Source organism: Lonchura striata, chromosome 28 (genome assembly GCF_046129695.1).
Source record: "Lonchura striata isolate bLonStr1 chromosome 28, bLonStr1.mat, whole genome shotgun sequence".
Classification (NCBI taxonomy): domain Eukaryota; kingdom Metazoa; phylum Chordata; class Aves; order Passeriformes; family Estrildidae; genus Lonchura; species Lonchura striata.
In genome coordinates, this window is record NC_134630.1 from 7,208,377 (window position 1) to 7,222,683 (window position 14,307).

At 55.9% G+C, this 14,307-nt stretch overlaps 1 protein-coding gene across 5 annotated transcripts in view; it reads left to right on the forward strand.

The window, feature by feature from the left end:
* Window positions 1–6,752: 6,752 nt before the first annotated feature.
* The window catches only part of CRTC1 (CREB regulated transcription coactivator 1), a 53,401-nt gene continuing 45,846 nt past the window's right edge, over window positions 6,753–14,307 (forward strand). For all 5 annotated transcript variants that reach the window (XM_077788863.1, XM_077788859.1, XM_077788860.1 and 2 more), the window contains exon 1: window positions 6,753–6,940. In XM_077788863.1, the coding sequence (XP_077644989.1) occupies window positions 6,761–6,940 (180 nt within the window). In that variant the 5' untranslated portion in view covers window positions 6,753–6,760. The remainder of the gene's footprint in view (window positions 6,941–14,307) is intronic.

Consider the following 14,307-nt stretch of genomic DNA (forward strand, 5'->3'; position numbering starts at 1 on the left):
GCATGCTGGGAATGATTCCTGCATTCCTGGAAATGATTCTTACATTCCTGGAATTGATCCCTGCATCCCTGGAAATGCTCCCTGCATCCCAGGAATGATTCCTGCATTCCTGGAAATGATTCCCACATTCCAGGAATGATCTCTGCATCCCGGGAACGCTCCCTGCATCCTTGGAAATGCTCCCTGCATCCCTGGAATGATCCCTGCATCCCAGGAATGATCCCTGCATTCCTGGAAATGATTCCCACATTCCAGGAATGCTCCCTCCATGCTGGGAATGATTCCTGCATTCCTGGAAATGATTTCTGCATTCCTGGAAATGCTCCCTGCATCCCGGGAACGGCCCCTGCATCCCAGGAACGATCCCTGCATCCCGGGAACGATCTCTGCATCCCGGGAACGATCCCTGCATCCCGGGAATGCTCTCTGCATCCCTGGAATGATCCCTGCATCCCAGGAATGATCCCTGCATTCCTGGAAATGATTCCCACATTCCAGGAATGATCTCTGCATCCCGGGAACGATCCCTGCATCCCAGGAATGCTCCCTGCATCCCGGGAATGATCCCTGCATCCCGGGAACGATCCCTGCATCCCGGGAACGCTCCCTGCATCCCGGGAACGCTCCCTGCATCCCGGGAACGCTCCCTGCATCCCGGGAACGATCCCTGCATCCCGGGAACGCTCCCTGCATCCCGGGAACGATCCCTGCATCCCGGGAATGATCCCTGCATCCCGGGAATGACCTCTGCATCCCTGGAAATGCTCCCTGCATCCCAGGAATGATCTCTGCATCCCGGGAATGCTCCCTGCATCCCGGGAATGACCTCTGCATCCCTGGAAATGCTCCCTGCATCCCAGGAATGATCTCTGCATCCCGGGAACGATCCCTGCATCCCGGGAATGACCTCTGCATCCCGGGAATGCTCCCTGCATCCCGGGAACGATCCTTGCATCCCAGGAATGATCTCTGCATCCCGGGAACGATCCCTGCATCCCGGGAATGACCTCTGCATCCCGGGAATGACCTCTGCATCCCGGGAATGCTCTCTACATCCCGGGAATGATCCCTGCATCCCGGGAATGATCCCTGCATCCCAGGAACGATCCCTGCATCCCGGGAACGCTCCCTGTATTCCGGGAACGATCCCTGCATCCCGGGAACGATCTCTGCATCCCGGGAACGATCCCTGCATCCCGGGAACGCTCCCTGCATCCCGGGAACGATCCCTGCATCCCAGGAATGATCCCTGCATCCCGGGAACGATCCCTGCATCCCGGGAACGCTCCCTGCATCCCGGGAACGCTCCCTGCATCCCGGGAATGCTCCCTGCATCCCGGGAATGATCCCTGCATCCCGGGAATGATCCCTGCATCCCGGGAACGCTCCCTGCATCCCGGGAACGATCCCTGCATCCCAGGAATGATCCCTGCATCCCGGGAACGATCCCTGCATCCCGGGAATGATCCCTGCATCCCGGGAACGATCCCTGCATCCCGGGAATGATCCCTGCATCCCGGGAATGATCCCTGCATCCCGGGAACGCTCCCTGCATCCCGGGAACACTCCCTGCCTCCCGCGTGGAACAAAGCCCAGCCCGATTGTGGGCGAAGGGACGGGAGCAGAACCCCCGGCGTGGCCGCCGGACCCTCCCCGGGCAGCAGAAAGGTGCCGGGTGTGGAAATGGGAATGGATTTCTCCAGCAGCCGCCGCTCGCCTGGCTGTCTGCAATGGTGGGATTTACAGGGAATGCTGAAGGAGCGGGGCTGGAAGGGTGACCGGGGAATATTGGTGGCGGCGGGTTTGCTGGGCTCTTGGAGGGGAGAGCGCCTCGGGTGCTTTTATTTGCCCTCTGGAGATCTCAAATGAAAGAAATTTTCACCAGTTCCAAGTGAAACAAGAGAACGTTTTCCTGCTCCGAGCACGGTTTGGAGCCCGGTTCAAACTAACTGGGGACTCTGAGGATATTCTTCTCCGAGGATAATGGGAATGTCAACAGGAACATTAAGTAGGAAGTGTGAAAGATCAAAATCTTCGTGTCTGCAGGCAACAAAAAAAATGAAATAAAATAAAAAAAAGAACGGCCAGCTCGTTTGAGGATCGCCGCACACCCTGGTGCTGCGTGAGCCCCTCAGCCTCCCACCTCGCTGGGAGAGCTCCGAGGGGCTGGAATTTTGGGGGTTCTGGGGGATGAAAGCCAGCGGGAACAGCGCGGAGCGGCTCCTCCCGCAGCGCCCCGGCCGCGGGTGGCCCGGGGAGGATTTTGGCAGCTGCGGCAGCCCCGGGGTCTCCCTTACCAAAATCTCTCCCCAAACTCGGCTGGAAGGAGCCGGAGCCGCCGGCCGGGGGATCCCCGGGAGGAATTCTGGGGAGAGGGGGAATTCTGGGGTGATGGGGCAGTTCTGGTGGGATGGGGCACTTCTGGGGGATGGGGCAGTTCTGGGGGGATGGGGCAGTTCAGGGGGATGGGGCAGTTCTGGTGGGATGGGGCAGTTCTGGGGGATGGAGCTGGGTGAGGTGGGGCAGTTCTGAGGGGATGGGGCAGTTCAGGGGGATGGGGCAGTTCAGAGGGGATGGGGCAGTTCTGGGGGATGGAGCTGGGTGAGGTGGGGCAGTTCTGGGGGATGGGGCAGTTCTGGGGGGATGAGGTTGGGTGAGGTGGGGCAGTTCTGAGGGGATGGGGTAGTTCAGAGGGGATGGGGTTGGGTGAGGTGGGGCAGTTCTGGGGTGAGGGGGCAGTTCAGAGGGGATGGGGTTGGGTGAGGTGGGGCAGTTCTGGGGGATGGGGCAGTTCTGGGGGGATGGGGCTGGGTGAGGTGGGGCAGTTCTGGGGGATGGGGCAGTTCTGGGGGGATGGGGCTGGGTGAGGTGGGGCAGTTCTGGGGGATGGGGCAGTTCTGGGGGATGGGGCAGTTCTGGTGGGATGGGGCAGTTCTGGGGGGATGGGGCTGGGTAAAGTGGGGCAGTTCTGGGGGGATGGGGCAGTTCTGGGGGATGGGGCAGTTCTGGGGGGATGGGGTTGGGTGAGGTGGGGCAGTTCAGAGGGGATGGGGCAGTTCTGGGGCTCAGAGATGGAGGGAAGCTGGATTTTGTCCCAGCTGTGCTCGAGGTGGGGCCGAGAGCTCATGGCCCTGTCCAAGGAATGGCAGAATTCCCCGGGGACAGGAGGAAACCCCTGGAGCCTCTCCCTGCCCTCAGCCGGACCTGCAGGGCAGCACCCCCAGAGTCACCCCAAAACCCGGGGCTCCGAGTGCTTGAGATGTTCCAGCAGCTCCCAGGGACACCCCAAAACCCTGGGGCTCCAAGAGCCCGGGATGTTCCCACAGCCCCCAGGGACACCCCAAAACCCGGGGCTCCGAGTGCCCGGGATGTTCCAGCACCCCCAGGGACACCCCAAACCCTGGGGCTCCAAGAGCCCGGGATGTTCCCACAGCCCCCAGGGACACCCCAAAACCCGGGGCTCCAAGAGCCCGGGATGTTCCAGCAGCTCCCAGAGTCACCCCAAAACCTGGGGCTCCGAGTGCTTGAGATGTTCCAGCAGCTCCCAGGGACACCCCAAAACCCGGGGCTCCGAGTGCCTGGGATGTTCCAGCAGCTCCAGAGTCACCCCAAAACCCGGGGCTCCGAGTGCCCGGGATGTTCCAGAAGCTCCCAGGGACACCCCAAACCCTGGGGCTCCGAGTGCTTGAGATGTTCCAGCAGCCCCAGAGTCACCCCAAAACCCGGGGCTCCGAGTGCCCGGGATGTTCCAGAAGCTCCCAGGGACACCCCAAACCCTGGGGCTCCGAGTGCCCGGGATGTTCCAGCACCCCCAGGGACACCCCAAAACCTGGGGCTCCAAGAGCCCGGGATGTTCCCACAGCCCCCAGGGACACCCCAAAACCCGGGGCTCCGAGTGCCTGGGATGTTCCAGCACCCCAAGTTTGAGAAGTTTGCGCTGCAAACCCGGCTAAAACGTGGGGATTTCAGGAAGGCTCCAGGTTCACGCTGGAATTCGAGCTGATGAAGCTGCGCAGGGAAACAATGGGAATGAAGGGAGGATTTTGGGGGAGGAAGCTGCAGCCCCCTCCCCTTGCCTCCCCGGCCATCTGCATTCCTTCCCAGCGAGCAGGAGCGGAGATCCCATCTCAGGAGATCCAGAAGGGGAGAATTTATCAAGCTCCATCTCAGGCACTTCATCTGGCAGGCTGGGGCGGAGGCAGAGTGGCAGCTGGGCTGGAGATGGTTGATATCAGCACCTTCGGGATGAAATCCAGGACAAGCGCACCAATTATTTATCCTCGTCTCGCTCCTCGAGTGAAAACAATGTGGATAATCACTATCTCCCGGTCAATCTCGGGGATTGATGGGCTTTTAGCGTGACAGGCCAATTTTGCGGGTCATGTGCTGCTCGTGTGTGCGCAGCCAGGGGGGATTTTAGGGAAAATGGTGTTTATTCCTGGTGGGAAAGGCAAGGAAGGGCTCGGAGCAGCATCTGCCCGGAGGGAGGGCTGGTCCTGCCAGCTCTGGATGAGCTTCCCGAGATGGTATCGCGCCTCGCTGGAAATGTTAAGTGCAAGCTGGCAGCCAGGATTTAGGGCAGGACGTGATTTTGTGGCTAATCCTGAGCCTGGAATGAGGATTGGGCGGTCCACCAGCGGTGGGAAATCTGAGAAATAAATGGGAAAGTGGCGGCCCCGGGGTGGGGACCGCCCTGGGGACACGCTGGGGACTTTGTAAGCACAGGGACCCGTTTAGGAAGGAGTTTATTCTGCACAGATTTTGCTTTTTCTTTTTTTTTTTTTTTTTTCTGAAGAAGTTTTGCACAAACCAAGTTTCTAAGCACAGGGACCCGTTTAGGAAAGAGTTTATTCTGCACAGGTTTTGCTTTTTCTTTTTTTTCCTGCAGAAGTTTTGCACAAATCAAGCCCGAGGAGTTTCTAAGCACAGGGACCCGTTTAGGAAAGAGTTTATTCTGCACAGGTTTTACTTTTTTTTTCTTTTCTTTTTTTTTTTTTTTTTTTTGCAGAAGTTTTGCACAAACCAAGCCCGAGGAGTTTCAAACCTCCACACCGCGAGTAATTTTAGCCAACAAAGAAATCGCAGCTCCTCGGCTACAAGTTACCGGATTCTTTATTAATCAATGCTCTAAATTCCACCTGATAATCGATTCTCTCCCTTCTCGTGTTAATTAGCCCTCAGGCTCAGCTTTTCTCGTCCTCGGGGTGGGTTTTGGCTCCGGATCCCCCCGTGCCCGAGGCTGCGGACTGGCACCGAGCCCGGGCGCGACAAGGGGCACGGGGGGACCCGAGTGGCACCAGGCGACAACGGGAGGTGACAACTGCCCGAGCAGGCGGTGAAAGCCCCGCTGGCTTTCGTGCTCCCTGCTAAGGATCACTGATAAGGCAGGACCCAAACCCTGCTCATTATCTGGGCAATTGTTAATTATTCCTGGGATGCACCAGCGCGGCTCTCACGCTGAAGGAATTAAAGAGAAATAAATGGAGGCGTGAAGGGGAGCTCAGGGTGGGTTTTTGCAGTTACAGGTGATTTTTCCGTGAAATCCTGACACAAGCCGGGCACCTCCTGGGTTTCCCTCATTGCGGTGGAGTGGGAGCAGCGCTGGAAGATTTTCCAGCAGGAGAGAGAGCGGCCAGCACGGGGGGACAGGGACAGAGGGACAGGGACAGGGGGACAGGGACAGAGGGACAGGGACAGGGATAGAGGGACAGGGCGACAGGGACAGAGGGACAGGGATAGAGGGACAGGGGGACAGGGATAGAGGGACAGGGGGACAGGGACAGGGGGACAGGGGGACAGGGATAGAGGGACAGGGATAGAGGGACAGGGACAGGGACAGAGGGACAGGGGGACAGTGACAGAGGGACAGGGACAGGGGGACAGGGACAGGGATAGAGGGACAGGGGGACAGGGGGACAGGGGGACAGGGACAGGGGGACAGAGGGACAGGGATAGAGGGACAGGGACAGGGGGACAGGGGGACAGGGACAGGGACAGGGGGACAGGGACAGGGACAGACAGGGACAGAGATGGGGACCCGGGATCGTGACCGGTGATGGGGACAGGGACAAGGTCCGGGATCGGGATTAGGACAAACACAAGAACAGGGGCAGGGATGGGGATCGGGGACAGAACCGGGATCGGACCCAGGACCAGGATCGGGATCAGAACCGGGACCGGGACCAGGACCAGGTCCGGGACCGGGATGGGGCCAGGATCGGGACCAGAACCGGGACCAGGACCAGAACCGGGATCAGGACAGGAACAGGACCAGGACCAGGACCGGGATGGGGCCAGGACCAGGACCAGAACTGGGATCAGGACAGGACCGGGACCCGGATCGGGACCGGGATCAGGACCAGGACCGGGACCGGGACCGGGTCCGGGACCGGGACCGGGACCAGAACCGGGATCAGGACAGGACCCGGACCGGGACCGGGTCCGGGACCGGGACCGGGACCAGAACCGGGATCAGGACAGGACCGGGACCCGGATCAGGACAGGACCAGGACCCGGTCCGGGACAGGATCCGGACCGTGACCAGCACCGGTTCCGGGCCCAGTTCCGGGCCCCGCGCGCGCCCCCGCCCCGGGGGAAGCCCCGGCCCCGCGCACGCGCGCGCGCCCCCGCCCGCGCCGTCCCTCCCGCGCGCGCCCGGCCCCGCGCATGCGCAACCTCCGCCCCCTCACCGCCCCCTCCCGCCCCGCCGCCGCCGCCGCGCACGCGCCCTGCGGCCGCCCCCCCCTCCGCGCGCCGGCGCATGCGCGCCGCCCCCCCCCCTCGGCCGCGGGGAGGGGGATGCGGACGGGGGAAGATGGCGGCCTCGAACAACCCGCGGAAATTCAGCGAGAAGATCGCGCTGCACAACCAGAAGCAGGCGGAGGAGACGGCGGCCTTCGAGGAGGTCATGAAGGACCTGAGCCTGACCCGCGCGCACCGGGTGAGCCTCGGCGCCGCCGCCCCCGGCTGAGGCGGGCGGGGGGGTGTGAGGGGCGGCGCCCCCCCCGCGGAGCCCCTCGGGCCGGGGGCAGCGGCGGCGGCGGCGGGCGGGGCGGGCAGCGCCCCCTGGCGGGGGCGGGCGGCGCCCGCCGCGGGCACCGGAGGGGAGGGGGGGGAGGCCCCTCAGCCCCCCCATCACGGCCCCCGTTCCACCCCCCCACCCCCGGTTCCGCCGCGCCGGGCCCGGCCCGCGCCGCCCGCCGCGCCCGCAGCATCCTCCGGAGACCGACACCTGCCGCGCGGGGAGGCCCCGGTGCCCCCGCCGCAGGGTCGGGCAGCGGGCCCGGCGGGGCGCGGGCAGCGCCGTGCGCCCTGCCCGGGGGACGAGGAGGGTCCCGGTGCCCGCAGCGGGACAGGCCCCGGCCCGGAGGCTCGGGCATCCCGGGTGCCTTTGCTGTCTGAGCGGAGATCCCAATTGCATCAGCCCGGGACGGGCCCGGCTCTGACGGGGATCCCGGTTCCGCCAGCCCCGCGCGGGGCATCCCCAGCCCCGAGCCGGGGTCGCGGGTCGCTCAGCGGGCTCCCGGTTCCGGGCTGGGGTCCCCCCGAGCATCCCCCGCAGCTCCGGGAGCGCGCACGGGGCCGCCGCGGGCGCAGCTGCCGCGCTCGCCGTGCCCGGTGTTGTTCCCGTTACGCTCCGGTTGTCGTGGGTGCCAATTGCTGCGCTTCCAAAGCCTCCCTTGGCTGCTGGTGTCTCTGCAAAGCCCATGGGCAGAGATTCCCGGCAGGACCGGTGCGCGTTCCGGGCACGAGATGCCGTTCCCGGTCCGGGCTCGGGGATGTCGGGGCTGTTCCGTTCTTGCCTCACCTGCTCGTGTCAGTGTTTTGTTTTTAACTGCTTCGAGAAAATTTACGAGCCTGTTTGCGGCGGAAGCTTTGCGAGAACAACACAACACACGGTTGGATTTGCAGGAAAAGGTTCCCTTTTATTCCTCTGTGTCAGGAGAGGGTAAATATTTGTTTTGAATTGGTGGTGCTGCTGGTTGGATGGAAAGGAGAGGCACCTGCCTGGGGAGGTGTGGGGCTGGAGCTCGTGCTCACCTGCATGTTGGATGTTCCTGCTGGAGTTAGTTGGCACCAGAGTGAGGATAATTTGGAGGTGTTTGTAGGCACTGGAATCATCTTGTGTGGCTCAGTGTCCTGGGGTTCTGCCTGCGGTGGTCAGTCCTTGCTGCTGGGTGTTCCTCAGGGAGTTTTTGCAATGTGAATTACAGGCTGGCCTTCAGTTAACTCACACGTTGAGCTCTCACCTTCTGCAGGAGGAGTCAGAATCCACATTCATTTCTCCTGAACCCCATCTCAGTTTCTCCCAAATCCGAGCACTCCTAACCCAGGTTTCGCTCTTGGAAACCCATCACGCTTTCAAGAACCTGGTTTTGAGGAAAGGACCCAAGATGAATAACTTTTCTGAGCATTCTGGGTACTGAAGTGATGGAAACACTGACCAGAGAGCTGAGTAAAATGTCTCCTTTGTAGACTTTTTCTTTCAAATTCCATGATTTCATCGGGGCTCAAAATGCAGCATAAAAGCAAAAAGGGGTTAAGCACAACTTTGCTGTTTGCTCTCATTTTCATTTGGCAAGCAGCACGTTGCTGTCAGTTTGAAAACGCCTTACTCAGTTGGTGGAAGCAGCCCAGAATTTCTGTTGCCTTTTCATTATTAGTAATTGTCTTTTTGCAATGTTTACCATCTTGTCTGCCTTATTGTTGGTTACTGCTCAGAGCAGAGGCAGAAATTCTGAACTTCCTTTCTGCCACGGTCATCTTCCACCCATTTACGATGTGGGATTTTGAAGTTCTGATCCACCTTTACTACCCTCACCAAAATAAACCCAAAAAACCGTCAGCTTTGTTTTGCAGAGGGTTTCCCTGGAGCGTGGAGCAGCAGAGCTGGCTTTCAGCTGGCAGGGTGGATTTTTGGCCTTTCAGCTCTGCTGGGAGGCGCAGACCTTGGCAGAGCGGAGGTGGGTGCTCGATGGAAGCTCTGGAGCTGCTTAATTGTCTTGTGAGTGGGACCTTGGTGCTCAGAATCCAGAGCTGGCTGCCAGTCCCATAGTAACAAAGTGGGTGAGGACAGCACAGGGGGAGTTAGGATTTTTTTTCTCTGTGACTCCTCTTTTTTGTTTGTGGCTCTGCTCCTTCTCTATTTTTTTAAATTATTTTTTATTTTTTTAAATTTTTTTTATTCTCTGTGAGGTTTGGAATTTCAGCGCTGCTCTGATTTCTGGGCTTGTTTACCAGGGCTTGTCTGGATTTCTCAGCCCAGGGATGCTTTCATGCAGCTATTTACTCATCCAAGGTTGTAATTTTTGCATGAAATCCTGATAAACCAAATCCTTTCAAATTGTAATTAACCAAAAAATTAACGTGCAGATACTGCTGAGCCTTTCAAGATGCGACTCTTGAAATGGTAAAAAAATGTAATATTTTTAATTTGTGACCTGCATTTTAAGGGTTGTTCTTGTTGGAGATTTTCTCAAGTTTCCAAGATTGCTTTTTAAAATTTTAATATTTACCTAAAGTCACTTAATTTTAAGGGCTTTCAGCCAGAGCTGTGTTTGAGCTCCCTCTGATGGGCCCTGCAATCTTACCTTGATAAAAAAAGACTCCCCCAACCTCCAAAAAGCTGCCAGTGGGTGCTGGGGAATTAAATCCAGGTTAATGGTGGTGTTTAGAAACATTGTGCAAATTTTCATCACCCTCTGCTTTTGTATTTTTAGGTGTTATCCAAAGTTCCGCGTGGCTTTTGTTGAGTTCCTGAAAACCATGTGAAGTAAAAAGCTGGTGTTTATATTTTAAACCTGGCTAATTTTAATACAGATTTTTATTGTAGTTTAATTTTGTCAAGTGGAGTATGTTGCAATAGCATCGATTTGATTTTTATTTGAAATAAAAATGAAGTAGAACCCCACAGTTTGTGATGGAGTGTGTGTGTAAAACCCACACACGTCCCCCTGCCACAAAATTTGTACTTAAAAATGAGGCACTCAGTGGTTTTCTGGTTCCTGTAGAAGAGATGAAAATGTCTCTTTGTACATCCCCAGCTCAGAGCTGGATGTAGATAATATGCAAAACAGTATTTAAAAGCTTAGTTAAATCAGGAATGCTAATCTGCTTTTAAAAATGAGAAGCACTAATGATGATGATGATGATGATACAGAGCTGCAGCGGTTCCTGATGTCTTCAGCAGGTTTTTATTAAATAATGTGATACAAAAGAAATTCCTGGTGACGTAAGAGTGCTTTTGAATGTCTGAGAGATATTAAAGAAATGCATCAAAACCAGGACTGAGCCCTCCTAGCACAGAGACTGATGCTTCCAGCTGGCAGCTCGCCTTAGAAGTGAGTTCTCACAAACACAAATGTGAGTTTTTCAAGCTCTAGAGGGTTTTTTTTCCTTCATTAACTTTCCCAAAGTTTCCACCCTGAGGTTGCACATTTCCAGACCAAGAAGGGGGTGACTTGGGCTTCACCTGTGCTCACCACTGGTGTGATGGATTTCCTTCTCTGGTGCATCCCGGGGTCACTGAGGCTGGAAAAGCTCTCCCAGCCCAACCTGTGCCCATCCCCAGCTTGTGCCACCTCTGGGCCTGGGGACTCCCAGCCCCCCTGGGCACCTTTTCCTGCAGGAATTCCTGCTGCCAACACCTGGGCACCTTTTCCTGCAGAAATTCCTGCTGCCAACACCTGGGCACCTTTTCCTTGCAGGAATTCCTGCTGCCAACACCTGGGCACCTTTTCCTTGCAGAAATTCCTGCTGCCAACACCTGAGCACCTTTTCCTGCAGGAATTCCTGCTGCCAACACCTGGGCACCTTTTCCTGCAGGAATTCCTGCTGCCAACACCTGGGCACCTTTTCCTTGCAGGAATTCCTGCTGCCAACACCTGGGCACCTTTTCCTTGCAGAAATTTCTGCTGCCAACACCTGGGCACCTTTTCCTGCAGGAATTCCTGCTGCTAACACCTGGGCAACTTTTCCTTGCAGGAATTCCTGCTTCAAACACCTGAGCACCTTTTCCTGCAGGAATTCCTGCTGCCAACACCTGGGCACCTTTTCCTTGCAGGAATTCCTGCTGCCAACACCTGGGCACCTTTTCCTTGCAGGAATTCCTGCTGCCAACACCTGGGCACCTTTTCCTTGCAGAAATTTCTGCTGCCAACACCTGGGCACCTTTTCCTGCAGGAATTCCTGCTGCCAACACCTGGGCACCTTTTCCTTGCAGGAATTCCTGCTGCCAACACCTGGGCACACTTTCCTTGCAGAAATTCCTGCTGCCAACACCTGGGCACACTTTCCTTGCAGAAATTCCTGCTGCCAACACCTGGGCACCTTTTCCTTGCAGGAATTCCTGCTGCTGTCCAGCCTGCAAAGCCTGAGGCCGTTCCTCCTGTCCTGGGAGCCTCGTGGCCACCACGGAGCAGGTCCCCAAGCAAAGCAGAGTTTGGAACCCACAGAGGTGCTCCAGGTGCCACCACCTCGGGCTGTGGCATCCCAGGCCGGCTGAGCCAGCAGTGCCCTTCATTCTTTGAAAGAATGTTTGTAAATCAGCAGGGTGAGAGGAGAGGGGACCTGCCAGGGCACAAAGAATCTCTGTTCTTGTGCAACCCTTGGCTTCCCTCAGCCTGCCTGAGCTGTCCAAGGTAAACACAGAGCTCTGCTGTGCCATCCTGGGAAACTGCACTCAGCAGGACAAGCTTTCTTCTGGTAAACCCAGGCAGCTTTTGTTGTATTTTTTTTTTTTTGTATTTTTTTTTTTTTTTTAAGGAGACAATGACTTTTTTACTGATTGTCCCATCACTCCCACACAGCACAGCTGCTGCTGGACAAAGTCTTGCTGTGTGCAGTGGCCAAATCCCTGGGTGTTAATGATGTAGCAAGGCTGGGAAGGCTCTGGGAGCACGTGAGGCTGGATTGTACAACTGCTGCATTTTGGGTGTTTGGTTGTAATTCTCAGGGTGAACATGTGGGACTCAGCTCCGGCTGCTGCGCTTGGGTTTTATTTAGCATCAGCACTGGGTGGTAATTTGCATTTATAGAAGGTGCTCATTTAGGAAGAGAATTTGTTCTCGAGGTGAGGTACAGTCAGTTCTTCCACTTCTTTGGGGTTGGTTTGGGGTTTTCCCCTCAAAACAAGCTGCAGAGGGGAGCTGAGCTTGTGGTCACACTGCAAAGGGGGAGGTGTGGATGCTGAATCTCTTGGCTTACCAGGCAGAAATTGAAATTTGTGGCACAGGCTTTGAGTTCCAGCTGGGAGTGTAGAGGTGCCCGAGGGGGACAGGAGGGGCTGGTGCTGAGTTAATCTGAGTTCTGTGCTGGCCAGGGCTGGGGGAGGATCTCTGCCTGAGCAAAACACCACCCACAAAACACAGCCACAGGAACTGTGCCTCAAAGGAATTTTCAAGAGTGTTTGGTGCTGAAAAATGGTTGTAGGAGCAGTGTGGCCTGAGGGTGAGCTGCCTTCAGGATCTGTGAGGTGAATGGAAAAAGAGCTGTTCCTCCCAGCGCAGAGGAGAAGGAGGAGAAGCCCCAGGCCTGGAAAGCCCAGAGTGTGGTTGTGGTTGTGTGAGGCCGTGGGCTTGGGAACCATCTTTACCTGTTCTTGGGTTTCTCCATCAGATTAATTCTTATCGCATTTTTTATCGAGTAAACTGCATTTTTGTTTTTCTGAACTATCTCAGAAACAACGTGTATTGAAATCTGCCACTCATCAACCCCTGCTCCTCTCACTAACACGCTGTTCTCCATTTTGTAATCAATTTATCAACGCCATTGATTTTGGTCCGGCAGCACTTCTGCACTTCAGGAATATCAAAGCCCTGGCTCTGCTGAGGCAGCAGCACTGGGCACATTTCTGTGCCAGTTTTCCCTCCTGTGTCCAGCACCGTGTTCAGTCTACATTATACCAAGCCCATGGCTTTGGGGCTTTTGGGGGGAGTTTTAACCCAAAAGTTCCTGCACTGTGTGAATTTTCTGTAAGAAATTCCTCCCTGGGAGGGCGGGGAGGCCCTGGCAGGGATTGCTCGGATAAATTGTGAATTTGCCATGTCCAAGCCAGGGGCTTGGAGCAGCCTGGGATAGTGGAAGGTGTCCCTGCCTGTGGCAGGGGGTGGAATTTGATGATTTTAAGGTCCTTCCAACTCAAAGCAGTGTGGGATTCTGTGAAATTATTGAGTGTTATTGAGCACCTCCATTATGGTAATCAAACACTAATTTGGCAAAAACCAGACATCCTCTCAAAAATGATCAATAGGGATGTAACCAAAATGTATTAAAGGCTAAATATTTATCTGTGTTCTCCATTATCCATCTGTGATTGCAAAGGAACATTTTCTTGAGCAGTGGAAGGGCAGTTTGGTCCGTGGCCCTGACAGCATCGATCACTCCCTAATGCTCTGTTCCACACTGGCATCGATATTTTTGTGCCTAATGCAGGATCTGAAACTCAAGTAGACTTCAAGGCACTTTTCAGCAAATATAAGGCTGTATCTTGAGAAAAAAAAAAAGTAAAGAGGAGAAGTTCCTCTGGGTTAAAACCTTGCTGGTTGTGCTGGCTGGAATTCTGTTTTTCAGCTGTGCTGGAGGAGCTGTTGCTGAGGGGCTCCTGAGGGCTTGGAGCGAGGCAGTGCACAGCAGCAAATTCAAAATCAGGGGGATTTTTTGGGAGCAGCCTTCATTTTGTGACAGTGACCGGCTGTGACCTCGCTGCTGCTTCACTTTGTTCTCTTTTGGGCTCAACTCCTCGCATTTTGTGAAACAAATGTGATCCCAGGGGTGCCCCATCCCTGGGGTGTCCCTGGGTGATCCTTAATGTCCCTTCCCACCCAAACCAGCCTGGGATCCCGTGAGCTCGAGGTGGCAGCTGATGTGAGTCTCTATTTTCAGCATCTCTGGAGTTCATATTGAAAATGCTGCTGTGATTTGTTTGAAATGATTTGCATTTTGTGGTGCTGGAGGTGAAATCCAGGAATGAGGCTCCGTGAGGCTCTTCCAGCAGTGTTTGTGGAGCACTGATCAGCCCCTCTTGATCATTTTGTGGTTTATGTTTTGGCCTGCTCTCCTTGGGACTTTCTAATTTCTACAGTCGTAACCAAGCGTTGATAACAGCCTTGTTTTGCAAATAATTTCTCGGGAATTAAAAATTCTTCCCCTCGTACCAGAACAATCCTTTGCAATCAAACAACAACACCACACGCCCACAAAAAACAGCTCTTAAATAATGAAGTGGAGGAGTGTTGCAGCTTGAGGCTGCAGCAAGAATTCCCCAGCCCTGGCTGGAAGTCTCTGCTTCACAGGCAGGTTTTCTCCAAG